At 47.4% G+C, this 25,416-nt stretch overlaps 1 protein-coding gene across 1 annotated transcript in view; it reads right to left on the bottom strand.

Annotated features, from left to right (window-relative positions):
- NSF (N-ethylmaleimide sensitive factor, vesicle fusing ATPase) overlaps window positions 1–25,416 on the bottom strand; it is a 174,202-nt gene that overhangs the window by 131,525 nt on the left and 17,261 nt on the right. Inside the window, exons 2-3 of the mRNA XM_065422448.1 lie at window positions 11,794–11,879; window positions 746–845 (exon numbers count right to left, since the gene is read on the bottom strand). Coding sequence (XP_065278520.1) covers window positions 746–845; window positions 11,794–11,879 — 186 coding nt within the window. The remainder of the gene's footprint in view (window positions 1–745; window positions 846–11,793; window positions 11,880–25,416) is intronic.

Genomic DNA, 25,416 nt, shown 5'->3' on the forward strand with positions numbered 1-25,416 from the left:
CCCAGCAAGTGATGCACTGCGCTGCACTCAAAGAGCTCACTTGCAAGTTACGGAGTGTAGGCAGGCAAATTGCAACAATCCCACACTACCCTCACTACAGAATATAGGTTGGACCAAACATATTGGAGAAATGGTACCCAAGCTAATGCCAATAGAGCCAATCCCTGACAGCTGTGCAGAAATTGTTACCTGTGGATGTATCAAAGAATGCATATCACAACACTGTAACTGCAGAAATATCACACTGGCATGCACTGGGGCCTATAAATGCAAGGGGTGTGTCGGCACATGTAGGAACTGTTAAATTATGCTTGTCTAGCAATGTGCAAGATATACAGTGACTCTTTGTAGTAGAATAAAAATAGAAAATTTACTAATTTTTCAAATTTTACATAATTTTTGAATTCCAATTTAGGTGGTGAAATATTCAAAATTCAGCTTGATAAATATTTTCAGATTCAGCACATTCAAATTGTGAAAAATAATTTGTTTACCTGCTTTTCCCCAAAAATGCCTCTTACATCTTATTTTACAGAAAATGTGCCCAGTCTATCAGAAAAGTCTCTTGAAATTCTGATTGCAAAAGCCCACACTTGCAGCATTAATTCACACTACTTGTATTTATCCACGAGGGGGGTTTCCCATTGAAATTGTTAACTTTAAAAAACTGACATGATACAAATGCCTTCTTTTGTTTAAAAGCCTTTCACCTGCTTCCTAGCGGAAAAGTGAGACCACACAATACCTGGGGTAGGCTGAACGCGATGCTGCCTGGAACAACAGATGAATGGGTTCTCAACGTGAAAATGTATCTGTGGTTTGGAGAAGTCCTCACAACTACATGCCTAGAAGAGAAAGAGCAGCATTTTATTTTGATTCCCATGTTATGAGAAATCATGTGTAACAATTCTTAGATTTCATTCAACTTCTGTGATGGAAAAACTAAGGCACCAGTCCTGCAACACAATGTAAGCAGGAGGATGCCTGTACAGAGCTGCACTGAAGTCACTGACTTCCATTAGGCTCCACATGGTGAGGGCCCCTTTGAGACTGAGGAAAGGAAATCTGCACAACACTTTCAAAAGATGAGCCTGGGAGCTTAAATTCATCACTCTGCTAGACACTGAAAAACATGGACTGAATAGACACGATGGATTTATGGCTTATTACAACAATCTATAACAAAGGAGGCCAAACTTACTGACCCGCTGAGCTGAATATGACAATCTTCAGACGTTCGAGAGCCAGGGCACACCTGCCGGGGGTCGGGGCTTCAGCCCCTCGGGAGGAGCCTGCCGGGGCTTGGGGTTTCAGCCCCGCTGCTGCTGAAGCCCCAAGCCCCGGAAGGCGTGGCCCACAGGGCTGAAGCCCCAAGACTATAACAATGTTTAAAAGGGGACTGGATAAATTCATGGTGGCTAAGTCCATAAATGGCTATTAGCCAGGATGGGTAAGAATGGTGTCCCTAGCCTCTGTTCGTCAGAGGATGGAGATGGATGGCAGGAGAGAGATCACTTGATCATTGCCTGTTAGGTTCACTCCCTCTGGGGCACCTGGCATTGGCCACTGTCGGTAGACAGATACTGGGCTAGATGGACCTTTGGTCTGACCCAGTACGGCCTCTCTTATGTTCTTAAGACTCCCCTCCCCACCGGGCAGAAGCCCCTACCTCACCGACCTGCTGAAAGGCAGAGGTTCCAAGCTCCCCACACCCCCCGTCTAGTAGGTGGAAAATAGGGGGGCTCCTCGAGCTGTACTTTAACTGTAAAAGAGCCGCATGCGGCATTGTTTGGCCATCCTGATCTATAACCCACTAACCATCACCCCCAACTGCCTTCCCCCACTCCCAGGACTGGACGGGTGTTAATGGGCCACTTCACCTTGAATGGTCTCTTGAAATATGTGCTAACTAGGTATGCTAAACAATCTGTTCCACCTCCTATTTAGCTGTGACACTACCTTTCCCAGACCTGAAGAAGAGCTCTGTGTAGCTCAAAAGCCTCTCTCTCTCCCCTCCTTCCAACAGAAGTTGGTCCAATGAAAGATAATGTTTTCACCCCTCAGCTCATAGAGAGCCGAGACACCTTGTCACCAGAGACGAGTAGGGTACCTGCTGATAGTGGAGGGGCACAATTTAAAGGTTCGCCTCCCCCCCCCCCAATAGCTTGAGTCATGCCCCCCCTTACCCTCAGCAGCCCCTCCCTGCAGCTCCCAGCTTTTTGCTGCTGCCTCTCCCCATGTCGCAGATCGCCAGCTCCAGGAGCTGCCACACAGGGAGGGGGGCTGGCCAGCAAACCCTGGCAGAAATCTGGGGGAGGGGGAACATGGCCCCCCCATGAGTTGCCTCTGCTTATCACGCTAAAGCTCCCTGATCTCAATTATGTTTAATGTCAACTTATTCTTACAGTAACTTTGTGTAAGCATCCATATACTGTCATTCATTGATAGCATCCATGATTTAATTAGCTTTTTAACATAAGGAACCGTAGTACTTAACCACTGGCACAGCTTGGCAAGAAAGGATTCCAAAACGCACTGTAAAAGCTTTAGCACTATAAATGGAAAAGTTTCCCCACTTTATTCCTACACCTTAGCGGGTGAAATGGTAATATGGAGGAGATCTTTGAATGGCCTAAGCAGCTTTTAGTTTGAATTTGATAAAACAGCAGAGGATCCAAGATTAAAACCATTTTTTAAAACCATAAGAATTTTAGCGATTCCCTGGGGAACTTTCTCCAAGAGTAGGAGGGTGTCCCAAAGAATAGAAGTGTTCCCTCCTCACACACTTCACACCACCAGGCCTTTGTGATGTCCTCCCTGAAGCTGGCTATCTGCTTTTTGCACGTTTATTGTTTTCAAAGTGATTTGGGATCCCCCCAGGATGGAACGTACAACAGAAATGTAAGTTATTACCACTGTCTAATAATAAATACTTTGTAAAATTCTTTGAGATCCTGTGATCCAATGCACTATATCAGTGCAAAGATGAGACTCATGCTGACTTCCATAGATGTCAAAACTAAAGGCATGGAGAGGAAGTGACTTGTCCCAAGATGTCACAGTGAATCAGCTGGGAATAGATCCAAGGTCTGATTCCCAGTCCCATGTCTGAAGGTGATTTCATGAAGGAATCTGAATATCATGTCCACATATATGTACATATGATAATGTGAACATTAAAAGGAAGCCAATTATAAGCTATACATCCAATAAATTCTCCCTTGCAGTTAGTCAAACCTAGAACAGAATGGTAAGTACTAATTTTAAAAGAACAGAAGAGGACAGGTGATTATTGTCATATGCACTTTACTGCAAGGCAGCAATATGGATGGCCTGGCTAAGTTTAGCTGCAGTGCAGCAAGATTACCATAGCCTACAGCTCTGGTTTGATACTGAAATACGTTTTTACACTTCCGGTGTATATACTTTTAAGAGCAGTCTGCAGTTTCTTTCCATAACCAATACACACGCTAGTTCCTATGTAAACTTTAATTCTACAAAACAAGCAACCTTCTCAGGATTCTTTATATAGCAGAATGTCCAGGGCTTTTTTTGGTTACAACACATCTACAGTTGTTGTTTTCTGCATACTTTCATAATTGATAGAAGGTTGCAACCTAGTACTTACTATTACTTACACACAGCCATAAATGAACACAGTTGGCTCTTACAGGTCTAACGCTTAGGCTCTACCATTATTTAATTCAGCAAACATTAGGGGAAGGTGCTAGTTTTTAAAATGCAAGAGGCAAGGATTTCAGATTAAATACTCACAGTTCGGCATCACATTTTTTGTAATGCCACGTCACTTTATTACTAGCATCTGCTTGAAAAAGCGAGACGTGCGTAAGTCCACGGGGCTGATGCTTAAACACAAAAAGGAAGCTAACAAGAAGTGGAAAATTGGACAGATGACTAGGGAGGAATATACAAATATTGCTCGAGCATGCAGGGGTGTAGTCAGGAAGGCCAAAAAACAACTAGAGTTGCAGCTAGCAAGGGATGTGAAGGGTAACGAGAAGGGTTTCTACAGGTATGTTAGCAACAAGAAGGTGGTCAGGGAAAGCGTGGGACCCTTACTGAATGGAGGAGGCAACCTAGCGACAGATGATGTAGAAAACGCTGAAGTACTCAATGCTTTTTTTGACTCGATCTTCACAGACAAGTTCAGCTCCCAGACTGCTGCACTGGGCAACACAGTATGGGGAGGAGGTGAGCAGCCCTCAGTGGTGAAAGAACAGATGGACTATTTAGAAAATCTGGACATGCACAAGTTCATGGGGCTGGATGCAATGCGTACAAGGGTGCTGAGGGAGTTGGCTGATGTGATTGCAGAGCAATTGGCCATTATCTTTGAAAACTCATGGCGATCGTGGGAGGTCCTGGATGATTGGAAAAAGGCAAATATAGTGCCTATATTTTAAAAAGGGGAGAAAGAGAACCCAGGGAACTACAGACTAGTCAACCTCACTTCAGTCCCCGGCAAAATCCTGGAGCAGGTCCTCAAGGAATCTATTTTGAAGCACCCTGGAGGAGAGGAAGGTGATCAGGAACAGTCAACATGGATTCACCAAGGGCAAGTCATGTCTGACCAACCTGATTGCCTTCTATGATGAGATAACTGGCACTGTGGATATGGGGAAAGCGGTGGATGTGATATATCTTGACTTCAGCAAAGCTTTTGATACAGTCTCCCACAGTATTCTTGCCAGTAAGTTAAAAAAGTATGGATTGGATGAATGGACTATAAGGTGAATAGAAAGCTGGCTAAATTGCCGGGCTCAACGGGTAGTGATCAACGGCTCGATGTCTATTTGGCAGCCGGTATCAAGCAGAGTGCCCCAGGGGTCGGTCCTGGTGCCGGTTTTGTTCAACATGTTTATTAATAATCTGGATGATGGGATTAATTTCACCCTCAGCAAATTTGCAGATTACACTAAACTGGGGGGAGAGGTAGATACGATGGAGGGTAAGGATCGGGTCCAGAGTGACCTAGACAAATTGCAGGACTGGGCCAAAAGAAATCTGATGAGGTTCAACAAGGACAAGTGCAGAGTTCTGCACTTAGGAAGGAAGAATCCCATGCATGGCTACAGGCTGGGGACCGACCGGCTAAGCAGCAGTTCTGCAGAAAAGGACCTGGGGGTTACAGTGGACAAGAAGCTGGATATGTGTCAGCAGTGTGCCCTTGTTGCCAAGAAGGCCAACGGCATATTGGGCTGTATTAGCAGGAGCATTGCCAACAGATTGAGGGAAGTGATTATTCCCCTCTATTTGGCACTGGTGAGGCCACATCTGGAGTACTGTGTCCAGTTTTGGGGGGCCCCCACTACAGAAAGGATGAGGACAAATTGGAGAGAGTCTAGGAAGCTGGGGCACATGACTTACAAGAAGAGGCTGAGGGAACTGGGTTTGTTTAGTCTGCAGAAGAGAAGAGTGAGGGGGGATTTGATAGCAGCCTTCAACTACCTGAAGGGGGGCGTTCCAAAGAAGATGGAGCTCGGCTGTTCTCAGTGGTGGCAGATGACAGAACAAGGAGCAATGGTCTCAAGTTGCAGTAGGGGTGGTTTAGGTTGGATACTAGGAAAAACTTTTTCACTAGGAGGGTGGTGAAGCACTGGAATGGGTTACCTAGGGAGGTGGTGGAATCTCCTTCCTTAGAGGTTTTTAAGGCCTGGCTTGACAAAGCCCTGGCTGGGATGATTTAGTTGGGGTTGGTCCTGCCTTGAGCAGGGGGTTGGACTAGATGACATCCTGAGGTCTCTTCCAATCCTAATCTTACATAATTCTATGACAACCTACCGACAAATGTCTGTCTATTGTATAGTGCTCATTACCGTAATAGCGGAGTGCCTCAGTCTTTTTAAGGTATCAACACCCCTGTAAAGGACTGCAGCATTATCCCCATTTCACAGATTGGGAATTTAGGCACAAAGCAGCTCAGTGGTTTAACGGAGTACCCACAGGAAGTCTGTGACAGAGATAGAAACACCTGGATCTCCCAAGAGACCAGCTACCACTATAACCACTGGACTATGTTTCCTCTTTGAATCTCTCATACTGCACCAAAACTGCACCAAAACTCAACTAGATAATAGAGTGTATTTTGGAGCAGTTCTCTGAAGCCATCTGGAGAGACGTTTTTCCTGACACCCTTTCTCCCCAGCAGTTGAGCAACTGGCCACTGCAAACCTGCTGTTAATTACTTCTTAATACCATTCATGGGGTTTGCCACTTCACCCATGGCTCCACCTCCTGCTCACTCTGAGAAGTGTAGAGTTTCGCTTGTATTTGCACAACTGCAAAAGCCATTAAAAAAAATCACAATCCAATTCAAGCAGACAGTTGCTAGAGGGCTGGGACAGCTCCTTCTGTGAGAGGAGCTCTCCATGGTAGAGAAGAACTAACTAAACCTGGAGAAGTTGACTAGCTCACAGCACACAGACAGACAAGCGCTGAAATGTGTGTTCACCCCTGGACACAGGAAGTCAGAGGCACCACCATAAGCATTTTCACTGAGTGACAGCCCCTTTTAATGATGTAGGTATGAACCTACAAGCCATCTTCTATCATTTAGCGGAGTAGGAGGAGCTTCCATCCCTGACCCATACAGCTGTCACAGTCTAGTTTTCAGGTGATCATGTCCCCCCCACTAGTACATATCTGTTGGTGATAAGCACATAAGCCAGTGAACAGAAACTACTCCTGAGGGAATTCTGTGCCAAAAAATTAAATATTCTGTGCACAATATTTTAAAATTTTGCAAATTTTATTTGTCAAAATAACACAGTATAATCACACCATTTTCCATTATTTGCTGACAAGTATTTTGAAATAAATTACCAAAATAATGGAAAATGGTGTGATTATACTGTTATTGTGTTTCTGTGTTATTTTCACAATTAAAATATGCAGAACTTTGCAGAATTTTAAATGTTAATTTTTTGGTGCAGAATTCCCTCAAGAGTACCAGGGTTCTGGGAGGCGCAATCAGGGTGTGCGCAGCTTGATAAGGAGGTCTGGGTGCAGGGGGGAATCTGGATGCACAGGGGCTCAGTGCAGGGGGTATGGGACTCTGCAGGGGAGTCCAGGTGAAGGTGGTTAGGGCTCGGTGGGGAGTGGGGCGGGGGTCAGGGTGCAGCTGGTTGGGGCTCAGTGGGGTAGAGGGTCCGGGTATGCGGGGGCTCCTGATGCAGGGGGTGAGGCTTGGCGGGGTGGGGGTTTGGGAGGCTCGGTGGGGGGGTGGTTCTGGGTGCGGGGGGCTCCTAATACGGAGGGGGCTCAGTGGAGGGGGGTCTGGGTGCGCACGTGGAGGGGGGTTGCTGTACAGGGAGCTGCTCCCTGTCAGCCCAACCCCCGCGCATCCAGATCACCGGCACCCAACCTCCCCACATACACACACACATACATACATACCTGGAAACCTCTCCCTCGAGCCGCACGCCTACCCCGCACCCAGACACCACTACCACCACCCCTGCGGTGCAGAGCTTCCTGCAGCCAGGGGACGTTTCTGGGGCTTGATCTGACCCAGCCCCGGCAGCTCCATTCAGGGAAGGGGGGGAAGGGGAACTCTGTCTCCATCCTCCTCCCCCTCCCGCTCACCTGAAACTAATGTCCCTATGTGGCCAGGGCATCCCCATACTCCCCTTCCCCCAGTGATTGACCTCTCCCCCCGGCTGCTGAACAGAGCAGAGCTGCCAGGGAGGGGTGAGTAATTACTGGTGCAGCTTCTCTTTGCTTTCCCACAGAAACCATTTTCTGCAAGGAAGAAAAGGGAATCTGCGGGGGAGGAGGGGGGCAGCATTTTTCTGCTGCACTGCAGTTACGCAGAATTTCCCCAGGAGTAAGAAACAGTGCACCACATTGGTATAATTTAAAACAGTTTGGCAGCACAGTATATAAAAGCCCTGTACATATTATGGCCCAATACATGTAACTTCAGCAATGAATATCACCATTATTTCTTCTTCTGTGCATTACAACAGAGGGAGATGCATTACAGCAAAGGGAGACAGCCTTTATCCTGCTGGAAAAATGGTAGGAATCAAAATATTAAAGGAGTATTTTTTTAAGACTGATCTGAAAAATATTGTTTTTCTTCAAGGCCTCTCATTTTACATTTTCCTGGATAGTCAGAGCAGCACCAGGTGGCCACGTTGAGAAGAGAAGCCTTAAACAAAAACTGTGTAGGTTCTGATGTTGAAGCAGCTACAGCAGGCTGAACTGAAAGGAGCCCTGTTAGCATTTGTCCTCAGACAGAAATTCAATAATGGAAGAAACAACACAATAACCTAGTAATACTTGTTCCTAAACATCAGGCAATGGAAGCAGCTAATCTTGCATTTGATATATTGAAATTTAAGCAGACATGAATGCAATCTTCGTAAGTGTCTAAAGATATACACCTCTACCTCGATATAACGCTGTCCTCGGGAGCCAAAAAATCTTACCGCGTTATATCGAACTTGCTTTGATCTGCCGGAGTGCGCAACCCCGTCCCCCCGGAGCACTGCTTTACCGTGTTATATCCGAATTCGTGTTATATCGGGTCGCGTTATATCGGGGTAGAGGTGTAATTTCAACAGGAGTGTGTAAAATTAAAATGGATCTATATTACTATGCTCTTCTACAGCATGTTTTCCATCGGGGGATCAAACAGTTCATTAGACTCCATACTCCACTGCAGGTTATCCAGGCATTATTCCCATTTTATAGAGGGCAAGCCAAGGCACACTGCAGTGAAAGGACTTGCACATGGTTACACAGCAAAATTCCAGAGTGCCAGTTTCCAGTGCCCAGAGCTCTAACTCTCAAAGACATAAGTGAATATTAGTGTGCCAGCAGGAAGTCCCAAGAGAGTTCATTCATATTTTTTATTTGGCAGACTAGTGCAATACAAAATGCGGCTAGCAGTAAGACTTGTTTTTCTAACAAAAAGTACTGCACTATTTTCTTGGAAGTAAGGGTGGAAGGACAAACAGGGGCAAGGAATGACGACTGCTGACAAAGTTGCTCCAGGGCAGCTGGAAAAGGTCAGGCTGGTAGTGATAGATGGGCCATGGCAGGCAGAGCCTGAGCAGCAGGAGGTGTTTAAGTGAGCAGACAGTTGGGGGCTCTAGAGCACCAGTAGCTACATAAACAATGGTTAGAGGCACTCTTGCTCTCATGTAGCCAGAGAGAGCAAATGTAGTAGAAAGAGAGAGCCTGAGACAGGAGGCCTGGTATGAGGCCTGAGGCCTGAGCTAAAGTAGTGGGCAAGTTTTGCTGATATAAAGCAAAGTTAACAGAAGTCAGGCTGTGAGCAAAAGGCAGGCCCTGCTATAAAACATGCCTACTTGCATGGCAAGAACAGGGCTGGTATTGCAAAAAAACATACCTGCCTAAGTAGTACTAGGCAGAGTAAACTCATGCAAACACATTTCAAAAGGGTGGTACCAGAACACCCAATACCAAGTCTGGTGTGTACACACACACACACGCACCCCACAGATAATGAGCACACAATGACCCCTCCTAAAGATAAGGTGAGGATGACAGTGTGATGGATAGAGATGTTTTGATCAAACCAACATGTGCAAGGTAATGGCTGGTAACAAACCATGTCAGGGGGCAGTAACTACCTACATAAGAGGGGCAATACATAAGTTGTATGTATTGGTGTATAAAATGGAGTCTCAGAGTGTCTCTTTGGCCAGCCTAGGGGGCAGTGGAAAGTCCCGCCACTGACTGAGCTGAGTCCATTGTCACGGGCATACAGGTCTTAGTATCCCCATAGAATCTGCCAGGTGCTATTACTGTGCTTCGTCGACAATAAACCTGACCGAGTGCCTTTGCTACGAATGGGTCTGTAGTTATTGGGCAGTTTGATCGGAGCCTGCTGTAGGGGCTACGTGGCCAGAGCCAGTGCAGCACGCAGAGAGAACACACACACAGCCAACATCTGACTACAGCAGCATGATCGGGAACTAGAGATCTATGAACAATACAGCATGTTCCACTGAAAACGCCAATTATTAACTATAGGAATCACTACGGCTTTAAATCAGACTTTCATTAACAGATTCTCAAGATGAGCCCTGCCTCTCACAGGTTGGCTGGCCCTTTAGGGTAGTTGTGCTCAGCCACACTTGGGACAGATTAGCTAGCCCCACTATCAGGACCAGCTAGGTTATTTCCGAGTAGTTCTGATCCCTTTTAAAGAGAATAGAACCACACAGAATCAGCAGGTTTCTGTGGAAGGCCCTGAGCAAAGGCCTGCAGGAGATTGTGAGGGGACTCTAGGGAAGAAGCCTAGAAGTCAGGGCTCTATCTCAGAGCCAAAGGAAATAAAATGTAGCCCAGAGGGGCTCAGACTGTGTCAGAGGACTCCAGGGAAGTGGTCTGGGAGTCAGGGCTCTATGACAGAGCCACAGAGAGACTGAAAGGTAACCCAGAAGGGACTGGGAACTGAACCTGAAGAGCAGGCTGAAGAGGATCCTAAGTGGGGCAAAAGTACTTTTGGTTTGGTCTGGACTTTTGTTGAGCCATGTGAACCCTGGGAGAGACGGAAAACCCTGAGGAGGAGGAAATTGAGGCAGGGAGTGTCTGCAGTGCCACACTTAGCCATAGCAGGCACACCCTGTGACACTGGCCATACAAAATGTACAGTGGTTCACAGATTTCAGTGGGAGTTAGGCACCTAACATGCTTAGGCACTTTTGTAAATCACACTAGGTGCCTATCTGCATCTTCAGGCACCTAAATACTTTTGAACAGAAACAGTCAAGTCACTAAGTACAATTAATACTTCCTTAAATGCAAAATGTTTTAACAAACATATTTCTTATGCATTCAACATATTTTTATTTAACTACTAATAAACTGGCATTCAATTACAAATGTAAAAAAAATAGTTTCCATCCAAATGCAGTTTGACAAAAATCCTAAATAAGAAATCATCATCCAGTAAACAAGAAATGCATCATTCACTGTTTTCTAACATAATAATGTAAAAATTAAGAATTTGAATAAATGTATGTTAATCTATATAATTGCTTCAATGAATGCATATAGATATAGTGCATCACTGTGACTAACCAAAAAAGTACCAAATTTAATGCAACAACTATATTTGGTTGCAAATCAATATGTTTTAATGGTTACCAACCAATGAGAATTACCCTCTCTCTAGGCAACAATACAAAAATCAATTATTTAAATTGAGTTTTCCTGCTTAAAATCACTCTGAGATCCACTCCATTGCACACACACAAAAATCCTAAAGTACATTAAGGTTGCAAAGGAAAGCACTCACAAGTAGTAAGGAAATGCTTTCACATTTTTGAACTGCAGAGTATTTTACAATCTCAAACATTGAAATCATGTCTAGCAACTGTATAGGTGGGGCTCAGAGGACAAGGTGGCAAAACATTTCCATCTCCTCAAGTTGCATTTTATGGACTAGCCTAGTAATAAGAGTTTCCTGTGGATAAAATGACATGTTTTCTGCTTCCATGCATTACACTTAAAAGAGACTTCACTGAAATACCCTAAATACGCATCCACGCAAAGAAGGCCTGTTCTTTGTCCAACCGTGGCCCCTACCTTATTCCCATCTTTTGGGATAAAGCCACCCCCTCACTTTTAACCTCAAAGCCACATTCACATTCCCAAAGAAGAGATACGCAAGTGACTCAGGCAGGGTGAGTTCTGGGAACAAGTCAGTTTCAGAAATTTAGCTGACTGCTTCCAGGTCTAAAATGACACTCTCTCTAGGTCTTGTTAGACAGAAGAGTAACAGTGGATACTTACATGCCAGCCTGGAAGTCCTTCTCATTCACGACAGCACAATTGCTTAATGACAGTTCATCTGTAGGACATCTTGCCGCTTGCATAGACTATTGGAGGTGACACAAACAGGGCAGAAAAAAAATCAGTAATGAGCCACAAGAAAATACAAGCATCTTTTTTTAATAAATTATGCATTTCTTAAACTTTATTAATTAAATGAAATGCAAATTGGTTCCTTGAGATCTCATTAGCATTGATGTGACGTTTGGATGCATAGTTTGCCATCAGTGGCAAAAAGCACCTTTCTACATTCACAGTTTCTACGGCACTTACACAGCTTCTCTCTAAAGTATGTCTGCAGTTGATTATAGCCTCGTAAGTCCCAGCATATGAGAGAGACAAGGCAAGTGAGGTAATATCTTTATTTGGAACAACTTCTGTTGGTGAAACAGACATGCTTTTGAGTTTCACAGAGCTCTTCTTCAGAAATCTGAAGAAAGCACATCTCTTTCACCAACAGAAGTTGGTCCAAATAAAGATATTACCACACTATCCTTGTTTCTTCCATTAAAGCAGACATTGCCACATTCTACACTCTGAAACCTCTAGATCTGACAACTGCAGTACACTCTACAGAAGACTGCCCTAAGCTCATCTGGCAAAGAATATATCTGCTTGGCACTATTAGCCACTATTAAACCATATTTCATCATATTTACTTCTGAGGGCAATTCAAGGTGTTGGCAGGAAAATGTAAAACTCTATACTGTTTGGGATTCTAATACCTGAATACCCACCCCTCTCCTAATGTGCCACCAAAGCTTTAAGATTGTGCAGAGGAAAAAGATTATGGTTCAATGAATAGTTCTGATGTTTTCAACCAAGCCAGAGACCAAAATGGGTGATTTTTATTAAGTGAAAGTTATTGGGAAACTTCTCTTTATACTTTCATAGACTTTAAGGCCAGGCGGGACCATTAGATTATACAGTCTGACCTTCTGCATACACAGGTCATTAAATTTCACCCAGATATCGTTATATTGACGCAAAGGATATTAGTCCCCTGAGGACTGAAATAATAGAATCATAGAATATTAATGTTGGAAGAGACCTCAGGAGGTCATCTAGTCCAATCCCCTGCTCAAAGCACCACCAACACCAACTAAATCATCCCAGCCAAGGCTTTGTCAAGGCGGGCCTTAAAAACCTCTAAGGATGGAGATTCCACCACCTCCCTAGGTAACCCATTCCATTCCTTCACCACCCTCGTAGTCATATAGTGTTTCCTAATATTCAACCTAGACCTCCCCCTTTGCAACTTGAGACCACTGCTTCTTGTTCTGTCATCTGCCCCACTGAGAACAGCTGAGCTCCATCCTCTTTGGAACCCCCTTCAGGTAGTTGAAGGCTGCTATCAAATCCCCCCTCACTCTCTTCTGCAGACTAAATAACCCCAGTTCCCTCAGCCTCTCCTCGTAAGTCACATGCCCCAGCCCACTAATCATTTTCATTGCCCTCCGCTGGACTCTCTCCAATTTGTCCACATCCCTTCTGTAGTGGGGGAACCAAAACTGGACGCAATACTCCAGATGTGGCCTCACCAGTGCCGAATAGAGGGGAATAATCACTTCCCTCGATCTGCTGGCAATGCTCCTACTAATACAGCCCAATATGCCATTGGCCTTCTTGGCAACAAGGGCATGCTGCTGACTCATATCCAGCTTCTCGTCCACTGTAATCCCCAGGTCCTTTTTTGCAGAACTGCTGCTTAGCCAGTCAGTCCCCAGCCTGTAGCAGTGCATGGGATTCTTCCGTCCTTAGTGCAGGACTCCACACTTGTTCTTGTTCAACCTCATCAGATTTATTTTGGCCCAATCCTCCAATTTGTCTAGGTCACTCTGGACCCTATCCCTACCCTCCAACGTATCTACCTCTCCAGCAGCTTAGTGTCATCTGCAAACCTGCTGAAGGTGCAATCAATCCCATCATCCAGATCATTAATAAAGATGTTGAACAAAACCGGCCCCAGGACTGACCGCTGGGGCACTCCGTTTGATACCAGCTGCCAACTAGACATCGAGCCGTTGATCACTACCCGTTGAGCCCAACAATCTAGCCAGCTTTCTATCCACCTTATGGTCCATTCATCCAATCCATACTTTTTTAACTTGCTGGAAAGAATACTGTGGGAGACCATATCAAAAGCTTTGCTAAAGTCAAGATATATCACATCCACCACTTTCCCCATATCCACAGAGCCAGTTATCTCATCATAGAAGGCAATCAGGTTGGTCAGACATGACTTGCCCTTGGTGAATCCATGTTGACTGTTCCTGATTGCCTTCCTCTCCTCTAGGGTGCTTCGAAATGGATTCCTTGAGGACCTGCTCCAGGATTTTGCCGGGGACTGAAGTGAGGCTGACTAGTCTGTAGTTCCCTGGGTTCTCTTTCTCCCCTTTTTAAAATATAGGCACTATATTTGCCTTTTTCCAATCATCCAGGACCTCCCACGATTGCCATGAGTTTTCAAAGATAATGGCCAATTGCTCTGCAATCACATCAGCCAACTCCCTCAGCACCCTTGTACGCATTGCATCCAGCCCCATGAACTTGTGCATGTCCAGATTTTCTAAATAGTCCATCTGTTCTTTCACCACTGAGGGCTGCTCACCTCCTCCCCATACTGTGTTGCCCAGTGCAGCAGTCTGGGAGCTGAACTTGTCTGTGAAGATCCAGACAAAAAAAGCATTGAGTACTTCAGCTTTTTCCACATCATCTGTCACTAGGTTGCCTCCCCCATTCAGTAAGGGTCCCACACTTTTCCTGACCTCCTCCTTGTTGCTAACATACCTGTAGAAACCCTTCTTGTTACTCTTAACATCCCTTGCAACTCCAAGTGTGATTTGGCCTTCCTGATTTTGCTCCTGCATGTCTGAGCAATATTTTTATATTCCTCCCTGTTCATTTGTCCAATCTTCCACTTTTTGTAAGCTTCTTTTTTGTGTTTAAGATCAGCAAGGATTTCACTGTTAAGCCAAGCTGGTTGCCTGCCATATTTGCTATTCTTTCTGCACTTCGGGATGGTTTGTTCCTGCACCCTCAATAAGGCTTCTTTAAAATACAGCCAGCTCTCCTAGACTCCTTGCCCCCTCATATTAGCTTCTAAAATGCTTTAGTCTAACTAAAAAGTGTGTGCCACAGGCAGAGAATAGAAGATAGCAATATGCCACCAATGCCCATGGACCCTGCAAGTGGCTGGGAACTGATCAGGTGAGACACGCCCACATGATCCCAGCAGGCAACCCACGTGCCATGCTGCAGAGATAGGCAAAAACGAAAGGGTTACTTACTTGTAACAGCGGTTCTTTGAGATGTCATGCAGACATGTATTCTACTTAGGCATATGCGTGCCCAGAATGCCAGAGCCAGAGACTTTTGCCTAGCAGTATCTGTAGGGGGGTGGCACACGCGCCTCATGACTGTGACCCCTCCTCTGGCTATATGAGGAGTCGCCATCCCAATCCCCCTCAGTTCCTTCACACTGAAAGCCCATGAGAGGAGACTCCAATGCAAAAGGGACGGAGGGTGGGTAATGGAATACATGTCTGCATCACATCTTGAAGAACCAGTTACAGTAAGTAACCGTTTCTTCTTCTTCGGGTAGATGCAGACGTGTATGCCACTTAGGTGATTCACAAGCAGTATCCCAATGCAGAGGCGGGGCTCAGAGTCTACTGAAATGGGAATCGCAGGACCACCCTTCCGAGGCCTGAATCTGTGCTAGAAGATGTGGTAACAGCAGCATGGTCCATAAACATATGTACAGACGACCACATGGTCGCCCTGCAAATGTCCAGTATGGAAATGTCACTGAGGAATGCTATCAATGTTGCTTGCGCACTCATGGGGTGAGCCAGTATCCACTGAGGAGGCGTAACCGAAGCTATCGCATATGCAGCCTTGATGCAGGATATTATCCATCTAGAGATGGTCTGTGCAGGGGGACCACTTGCCCCTGCATGTAGTCCAGATATGACATGAATAGGCGAGGCAAAACATGAAACATTTTAGTCCTGTCTAGATAAAAGGCTAGACATCACCTGACATCCAGAGTATAAAGGCGTCGTTCTTCCATAGAAAAGTGCAGCTTAGGAAAAAACACAGATGAAACTGAGAGACTACCTTAGATAAAAACTTTGGGTGTGGTCACAGTGTTATCCTGTCCTTGGAGAACTGAGTGTAAGGCGACTCAGCCATGAGAGCCTGCAACTCACACACCCTTCTTGCCAAAGCGGTCGCTATCAAGAACACAGTTTTCTGAGACAGAAGGGGACGCGGACAGGACACAAGGGGCTCAAACAGAGGGACCATCAGAGCCACCAGAAACATGTGTAGGTCCCACAAGGAAACCAGTTCTCGGACCAGAGGATGTAAGCAGAGAAGCCCCTTCAGAAATCTCGCCACCATGGCACTGGAAAAAACTGACTTCCCTTGAATCAATGGATGGAATTCTGATATCGCTGCAAAATACATTCTCAGGAAACTGAGCGCAAGATCCGATTTCTGAAGATGTAGCAGGTACTTGAAAAGGTCCTGGATGGCAGCCCCCGTCGGTTGGGTCCCATGGCCCAGGACCACACCGAGAATCTCTTCCACTTCACTACGTAGGCCGTCCTAGTGGAGGACTTCCTACTTTTGAGTAGGACTTGTTGGACAGCCACCAAGCACTGCTCCTCCTCTTCGTTCAACCATGTAGCAACCACGCCATAAGGTGCAGGGCGCTGATCGCAGGATGAATGGTGAGGCCATGGTTCTGAGTGAGCAGGTCGGGATGGAGAGGAAGCAATACAGGAGGCTGAACCATCAGAGCAAGGAGGTTTGAGAACCAGAAGTGAGGATGAGCTTGGCCCAATCTGCCTTGAGCTTGAGGATGACCTGCAGAATGATCAGAATGGAGGGGGAAAGGCATACAGGAGGGCCGATTGCCAGTTAAAGTGGAAGGCATCAGAGATGGAGCCTGGGCTGAGGCCCCTTCGACAGCAGAATAGTCAATACTTCCCGTTTTCCCCTCATTGCAAACAGGTTGATTGCAGGGATGCACCACATTGCAAAGACGACCCAGAGAACTCTCCCCTTCAGGGACCATTCGTGGCTCAGGGAGAAAACCCTGCTGAGAGAGTCCGCAAAACGATTCTGCACCCTCAGCAAATGGACTGCTACTGGAGTGATGTCTTCTTCAATGCAAAATTTCCAAAATTGATTGCCTCCGGGCAGAGTAACCGGGAATGTCTCCCCGTTGCTTGTTCACACAGTACATTGCAGTGGTACGGTTGATGAGTACCACTGCGTGTCTGATGCAGTATTGGAAGGCACGACATGCATTGTGGATGGCCTGAAGTTCTAACATGTTGATATGGAGTGAGGCTCCCAGTTCTGCCCACAGCCCGCGCACCTTTAATGAGGCCAGATTCACCCCTCAACCCAGAAGGGAAACATCTGTAACCAGTGTCTTGGTTCGAGACGCCTGAGCGAAAGGGGCCCCTTGGCGCACATTGCATGGGGACTCCTACCAGCATAGGAAATCTAGGACTGGTGGAGGGAGGTGAACCAACCTGTCCAGAGGATGCAGAGCAGGGCGGTAAACCATCCTGAGCCACATCCGAAGGGGGTGAAGGCGCAACCTGGCGAACTGGACCACCTGCATGCACACGGACATGCGGCCCAGCAGGCTCAGACACACACTGACTATCGTGGATGGCTGAAGCAGAGCTGCTGCATTGACTGGAAGCGGTTGGTTGGCAGGAATGCTCTTGACTTTGTGGAGTCTAAAAGGGCTCCAACAAACTTGATTTTTTGAGTGGGAGCCAAGGCTGACTTTGAGGTGTTTAAAAGGAGTCCTAGACTGTTGAGCAAATGCAACGTAGTGTCAAAATAAGAAAACCCCCCTCTCTGGATCTACCTTCAGCAACCAGTTGTCAAGACATGGGAAGATGTGGATACCCTTCCTCCTGAGATATGCCATGACCACCACCATGAATTTGGTGAAGATCTGGGGGGCAGAAGAGAGGCTGACCGGGAGAACCCATATACTAACAATGGTGTTCTCCTACCACCACAAAATGTAAAAAAAATTTGTGGCTTGGCAGAATGGCCACATGAAAGTAAGCGTCCTGAAAGTCCAGAGCAGCAAACCAATTGTTCTGAGACGCCGCAGGGAGGAAAGCCAATAGAGTGACCATGCGGAATCGCATGTACTTGATTAAATTGTTGAGGTCACGAAGGTCGAGAATGGATCTCACCCTGCCCTTGGATTTCAGTATCAGGAAGTACCCGGAGTAAAAACCATGGCCCCGGTGTACTGGCAAAACCTCCTCCACCACTTCCAACTTCGACAGACAGCTGACTTGCTCAATGAGCATTGTCTCGTCAGAGGGGTCCCTGAAGAAGGATGGGGAAGGGGCATGGAGAGGAACTGGATTGCGTACCCTGATCTGCCAGTGTCTAGGACCCAGATGTCTGAGGTAATCGAGTCCCAAGCATTGTAAAAGCGGGACAACCTGTTTGCAAAGGGACAGGTGGATGAAGGGGGCAGAGGAATGACTGGATCAGTGCTCTGGACAAAGGAGTCAAAAAGGGCACTTGGATGGTGCCAAGGGAGGACATGAAAACTGTCCAAAGCCCAAGCCCGACTGCTTCCTCTTGTGGGCTCTATCCCTCTTTCTAGGGTAGTTCCATTGTTTTGGGGGGATGGTTGCGCAAAGGAGCGCTGCAGGCGATACTCTTGCTGCATCCCACAGTGGAGTCTTTGCACAGACAGCGTGTATATTCCCAAGGACCTCAAGGTAGCCCTGGAATCCCTGAAGGAATGCAAGGTCTCATCCATCTTGTCTGAGAACAAGACTTGGCCATCAAAGGGCGAGTCTTCAATGGCTTGCTGGACGTCTAGAGAGATCCCAGAATTTTGCAACTAGGGAGCTCTCCTCATGATTACCACAGAGGCCATGACCCTGGCCGCAGTGTCTGCAGCCTCAAGGGTCGACTGTAGGGACATTCTGGTCACCAAGTAGCCTTCCGCAACAAATGCCCAGAACTCCTCACACAAGGCCTTGGGCAACTGCTCCTCGAATTTCGCCATGGCTGACCAACTGAGGAAATCATACTTAGACAGCAAAGCTTGTTGATTAGCAATCCTCATCTGTAGAGACAATGGGGTATAAATGTTCTTACCAGAAGATCCAGCTGCTTGAAGTCTTTGTCCTTGGGGGTAGACTTTAACTTCCCCTACCAGACCCTGCCAGTTACCATCATTACTACCAGGGAGCTCGGGGCCAGGAGGGAATAGAACTCCTCAAATCCGTACATATGAACAAAGTCACGCTTTTCCATGCATTTTGCCACTGGCGGTACCAAGGTTGGTGTACTCCACAGGGCTCTCACCAGCTCGAGGACCGCATCATTGACCAGGAGGGGCTACTCTCCTGGGGACAGAGGGATGCAAAATTACCATTATTTTATGCGTGTTCTCTTGAAGGAACTCTACCTGGATGCCCAGAGATGTGGCTACGTGGCATAAAAGGTCCTGGTACGCCTTAAAGTCTTCCAGGAGAGAAGTGGAGGATGAACCAGACAACACGGCATTGTCTGGCGACAAGGACGAAGGTCTGGGCTGAGCCACAACTGGGTCTCGCTCCCGGGAAGACACACCCAGGAGGGGGGACTCTGGAGGTTCCACAGGGAGGAAGAGCACTGTTGCCTGGGCCTGAGACGAAGAGTGGGATCTCTGTGAACAAGGAGCATCCAACTGAGAACCAGGCCACCAATATGGGTAGGTCATTCACAACCAGTAAGGGCTGGGCCAGGGACCTCCGTCCTGGCCACAGAGCACATGCCAACCTGGGGACTATACTGGTCCATTAGCAGTCCCTTGAGTTCATCAGGTGATGCAGTGGAGGCAGATGATGACTCCAACTCAGAATCAGAGCCCCAGGATATCGGCAACATGGGCAGAGCGACACCTGAGGAAGCCAATAAGCGGTCCAATTCATCTGTCACCCAGAACAAGGCAGAAATCAGTGCCCACGATGAAGGCAGTACCATCAGTACTGAGCATGCCAGCACCACAGGCACTGTTGGTCCCAGTGAAAACAGCAGTACCAGAACATCCAAATAAGGTGGTGAGAGCCACCATGAGAGCACTTGCAGAGTCAAATACAGTGGTGCTGAAGAGGGCCCGGTGCCAAGCTTCCCCACACCAATTCCGGTACCAGCTACATCCCCACCACTGGAAGGGGAGCATCTGGGTGCAGTGCCAAGAGACATGGAGGTGCAGTGGTTCGCTCCATCGGAGGGGCCATAGGTGGCGCAGCCCTGGGAAAGTGCTGGATCAATGGGGAGGTCAGGACCAAAAGGCAGAAGAAGTCTGCAGCTGCCTGATACGCCGACAACATGAAGTCAGTCAGTACTGGCATTTCCCTTGTCGGTACCAGGCTCAAGAGACACCCAGAAGCCAGAACCGAGTCAATGGTATAGTGTTTCTGCCCTTCCCACTTGGTACAGGGCAGGGTCAGAGGCACCCACACCATACCGCGTGCCCAAACCATGCCAGTCTGTGCTTTTCTTAGGGGAGGTAAAGAAGTTGCCCTGCAACCTGGAGAAAACCTGATTAGTCTTATGAGAGGGTTCCAAACAGGATGGATCTAGACTGTTCTCAGTGGTACCAAATGACAGAACAAGGAGTAATGGTCTCAAGTTGCAGTGGGGGAGGTCTAGGTTGGATATTAGGAAAAACTTTTTCACTAGGAGGGTGGTGAAGCACTGGAATGGGTTACCTAGGGAGGTGGTGGAATCTCCTTCCTTAGAGGTTTTTTAAGTCAGGTTGACGAAGCCCTGACTGGGATGATTTAGTTGGGGCTGGTCCTGCTTTGAGCAGGGGGTTGAACTAGATGGCCTCCTGAGGTCTCTTCCAACCCTGATATTCTATGATTCTATGACCGCTTTCTCAGCACGATGATGGAGAATGGCTCCTCCTTCTCTTCGGCGAGGCGCCTGCACCCTGTGAGTTCAACGGCGATCTTCAGCCCGAGGAGGCAGATCAGGTCACATGGCATGTTCAAGCAGGTGCTTCTTGAGACAAAGGTCCCGCACCACCTGAGACCACTTCTTAAACGATTTACAAGTCAAACAACACGCTTTAAGGTGGGCCTCACCAAGACAAAGCAAGCACCATGTGTGGGGGTCACTGTTGGGGATTGCCTGTCCATACAAAGGACAGTGTTTGAACCCCAGTGAGGGCATCACCAAGGAACACTAACAACTAACACCATCTAACTACTTATTAACATTAATACTATACAATAAACTAGGCTAACAAGAAACGCGAGGTTGTCAGACTTAACCACACACACCTTCAACTCCAGCCACAGGTGGGGAAAAGGAACTGAGGGGGGCCGGGGCAGCTCGGCTCAGATAGCCAGAGGAGGGGTCACAGCCACGAGTGCTGCCCCCTGTGGGTACCGCTAGGCAAAAGGCTCTGGCTCCGACATGCTGGGCATGCACACACCTAAATGTGTTAACGATTACTTGTGTACACTGTGCAGCCCCCATTGGCCTGGAGCAGCGAACCGTGGCCAGTGGGAGCCGCGATCGGCCGAACCTGTGGACGCAGCAGGTAAACAAACTGGCCTGGCCCGGCCCGCCCCGCCAGGGGCTTTCCCTGAACAAGCGGCGGACCGGCTTTGAGAACCACTGCTCTAGTAAACAACACCACTAGCTAGGCATACAGAACACATTTCACTAAAGAAAAGCCAATTTTGCAACATCTGTGGATGGCATAGGTGAAGCCTGTGGCTTGTCCTGATTATTCGCAAGGCACAAGTTACTAGTTAAGCACCATTAACGGACACAGGGCTTTACAAGCCCAGAAAACACACATCCTTACCTTGTCTTATTTAGACAGTAAGCACTTCAGGGCAAGGAAACTGGGTGATACAACAGCTCTGGAGAGGGAAAGACTGGGGATTGTTGAGATGATTAGGGATGGCATAGCCTGAAGAGGGATTTGAAGATTATAAATCAGGATTTGATGAACTAGGAAAAGAGCCCCTGGCAAAGAAGTACTTGGAGACTGTCCCAGGCATACGAGGCAGAACAGAAAGCACAATATTGAAAGTGGAAATGACAGGAATGACATAGGCACAGCCAAAATTATATAGGGCCTTGTAGGGAGGATAAGAAAAATTAATTTGATGCAGAAGATAGGAGGCCAATAGAATGATTAAAAAGCAGAGTGCGGGGAGTGACATGACTAGAGCAGCAGAAGAGGGAGATAAATATAACTTTGTTCACCGTATTTTAAACAAACAGGGGGAGGAGAGGCAGCAAGAAGATACTTGTAATGGCCTCCTGATTTGCTCAGGACATGCATTGGGATTTTAGCATTGAGTACAGAGAGGAAAGTGAATTATGGAAGTAAGAGGAAGAAATCAAAGGACTTGCCTAGACAGTGGATATGATGGGGAGGGGAATGGAGAGACTGGTCAAAGTGGAGAAGATACTAAACCTGAATAATATTTGTGCTTTCTAGCCAATAGATAAGTCCTCTATGAATTTAAAATTACAGATCTAAGCCAATGAACCAAAGGAATTAAATAATGCCATGATGCCTAGATAACACTAAGCAGCTGGCATGCTATGACCTCTGCTTGTTACACTAATCTTAATCATCTCGCTGTTACCTTGTGCTCCCAGTCTGTTGCATCCATCTGCTGTCTCTCATAAATATTGACAGCATGCAGGTGGACTGCTTGGGCCTAAGACTGAGGACTTCAGGCACCACCACAATACATATATTAAATATTAACTGGCCTTATGAACACTAACATCTTTGGAGATCTGCACTGAAAAAACGGAACACCACATTCTACTAGAACTAATATAATTCATGGGATGTAGGCGGGAAGAGATGTGGATTCATGGCAGGAAGTAGTAAAAAAAATAAATGGGCTGATGAATCACTTGCACAAGAGTTTAAGTCCAACTATTTATTCATACTCAGCGGGGCGGCTCTCGGCACCAGCAAAACAAGCAGGTGCTTGGGGCGGCAAATTACCAGGGGCAGCATAATGCTGGGGCCCCAGCTCCGACCTGAGGCAGCATCCTGGGCTGGATCCTGACCACCCGTTCCTCTGACCGGGTGCCGCCGGGGCTGTGCAGCAGGGCAGGGGGAGCCGGCTCAGTGGGGAGCGTGTCCCCGCTGCTCTCCCGCGGGCAGGAGCCGGTAGGACAGCCCTGCCCCAGCCACGGAGCGCAAGGGGTGGCGGCGGAACATGGCGGCTGGGCGGGCCGCTCCTCCAGCACCGGCTGCGGGCTTCTCCTCGCCTCCCTCCTGCGCCCCCTCCTGCCCGGGGAGGGGAGGGGAGCGGCAGCCTGGGCTGAGCCGAACTCATGCCAGGGCCAAGGCGAGGATGACCGGGGCCGGGATCCAGCAGCAGCCCCAACCCCCAGCGGCAGAAGCGGCGGGAGACGAGTCCTCGGGCCAGATCCGCAACAAGGTAAGAGCTGGGCCGGGCGGGACAGTCCCCGGGGCGCTTCTGCCTGCTGGAGCCCCAAAGGCTGCCGTGTCCCTTTCCAGCCCCGCACAACGCTCCGGTGCCTGGGGTGTCCTCCTGCCTCCGCCGTGCAGGGGGCGAGCGACTGGGCAGAGAGGGGCAGCATCCAGCCAGCCAGCCCAGCGCCTCTTCTTTGGCCGAAGCCCAGTCCCAGAGCTCTCTCCATTGCATGCCCCTCGGGTTCCCAGCTGGGCGGCCTCAGCGCTGGGAAAACGCCAGGCAGGGCTGGGTCCAGTGTGTGTCCCAGCTTGTGGGGAGCTCTCTCGCCCCAATGACTAGCGCCTTACCTACGGCCAAGTACAGTAGTGCGATAGGAGCATGATGTGAAAAATATTGTGTCACGCTGCGTGACACGGTCACTCATAACGGGAACGTGTGTAAATGTGTTAACGATTACTTGTGTACACTGTGCCGCCCTATCGGCGCCATTCGTCCTCTATTGTATTTCTGTTCCCTATGTAGATACCCATAGTCTATGATCCAACTTACCCCTTATCTTCTCTTTGAAAAGCTAAATTAAGGTCCTTGAGTCTTTCACTACCAGGCATGTTTTCCAATCCTTTAATCATTCTCATGGCTCTTCTCTGAACCCTCTCCAAATTATCAAAAACCTTTTGAATTGTGGACACCAGAACTGGACACGGTATTCCAGCAGTGGTCACACCAGAGCCAAACAGAGGTAATATAACCCACCTAGGATTTAAAGAAAATCTCTTTTAATTATCTTTTATTGCCACAGAGTTTGTTTTGTGCCCTTTGGCTTCCCTTATCAATTTTCTACTCTTCCTATTTTCTAATTTATATTCATTGTTACCAAAAAACAGTTACCTACCTTTCAGACCTTTCTTCGAGGTATGTTGCACAAGTCCATTCCATTGTAAGTATGTATGTGCCTTGTGCACAGTTATCAAAGAACTTTTTCTCTCAGCATTACCAGTCGGGGCAGCTCCAGTGCCCTCTGCCATCACGCACCACTGCATGCAGCTATAAGAGGATGGAGCTGCTCCCAACCCCCAATCAGCTCCTTCTCACTAGATAGACTGCAATAAAGAGGGGGAAGGAGAGATGTTGTGGAATGGACATGTGTAACACATCTCAAGCAATAACAGTTAAGGAAAAGAAAAATTGATTTTTCTTCTTCCAGTGATTGCACATGCCCATTCCACGGAAGGTGACTCACAAGCAGATTAACATGGAGGCGGGCTCAGAGTCTACCTGAACAGCAACTGTAGAACAACCAGGTGGCAATTTTGCAACAGAAAAGCTTCAAAAACAGGGCTGGTCTACACTGGGGGGGATCGATCCAAGATATGTAACTTTTTAGCTGAAGTCGAAGTATCTTGGATCGAATTACCTGGGGTCCAGACGGCGCGGGATCGATGGCCGCGGCTCCCCCGTCGACTGCGCTACTGCCGCTCGCTCTGGTGGAGTTCCGGAGTCGACGGTGAGCGCGTTCGGGGATCGATATATCGCGTCTTAACGAGACACGATATATCGATCCCGGATAAATCGATTGCTACCCGCCGATACGGCGGGTAGTGAAGACGTACCCACAGACTCCAACGAGAAACTGCTGAACTTGAATTAATATGCAAACTAGACACCATCAATTTAGGCTTAAATAGAGACTGGGAATGGCTGAGCCATTACACACATTGAATCTATTTCCCCATGTTAAGTATTCTCACACCTCTTGTCAAACTGTCTGTAATGGGTTATCTTGATTATCACTAAAAAAGTTTTTTCTCTTAATTAATTAGCCTCTTAGAGTTGGTAGGACAACTCCCACCTTTTCATGTTCTCTGTATGTGTGTGTATATATATATATATCCTCACCATATGTTCCATTCTATGCATCCGATGAAGTGGGCTGTAGCCCACGAAAGCTTATGCTCAAATAAATGTGTTAGTCTCTAAGGTGCCACAAGTACTCCTGTTCTTCTTGCGGATACAGACTAACACGGCTGCTACTCTGAAACCCATCCAAAAATGGCATCATTTCTGGACTGACAGGAAATGGTATAATGAGCAGCAAAAT

The sequence above is a fragment of the Emys orbicularis genome, chromosome 25 (assembly GCF_028017835.1).
Source record: "Emys orbicularis isolate rEmyOrb1 chromosome 25, rEmyOrb1.hap1, whole genome shotgun sequence".
Lineage (NCBI taxonomy): Eukaryota > Metazoa > Chordata > Testudines > Emydidae > Emys > Emys orbicularis.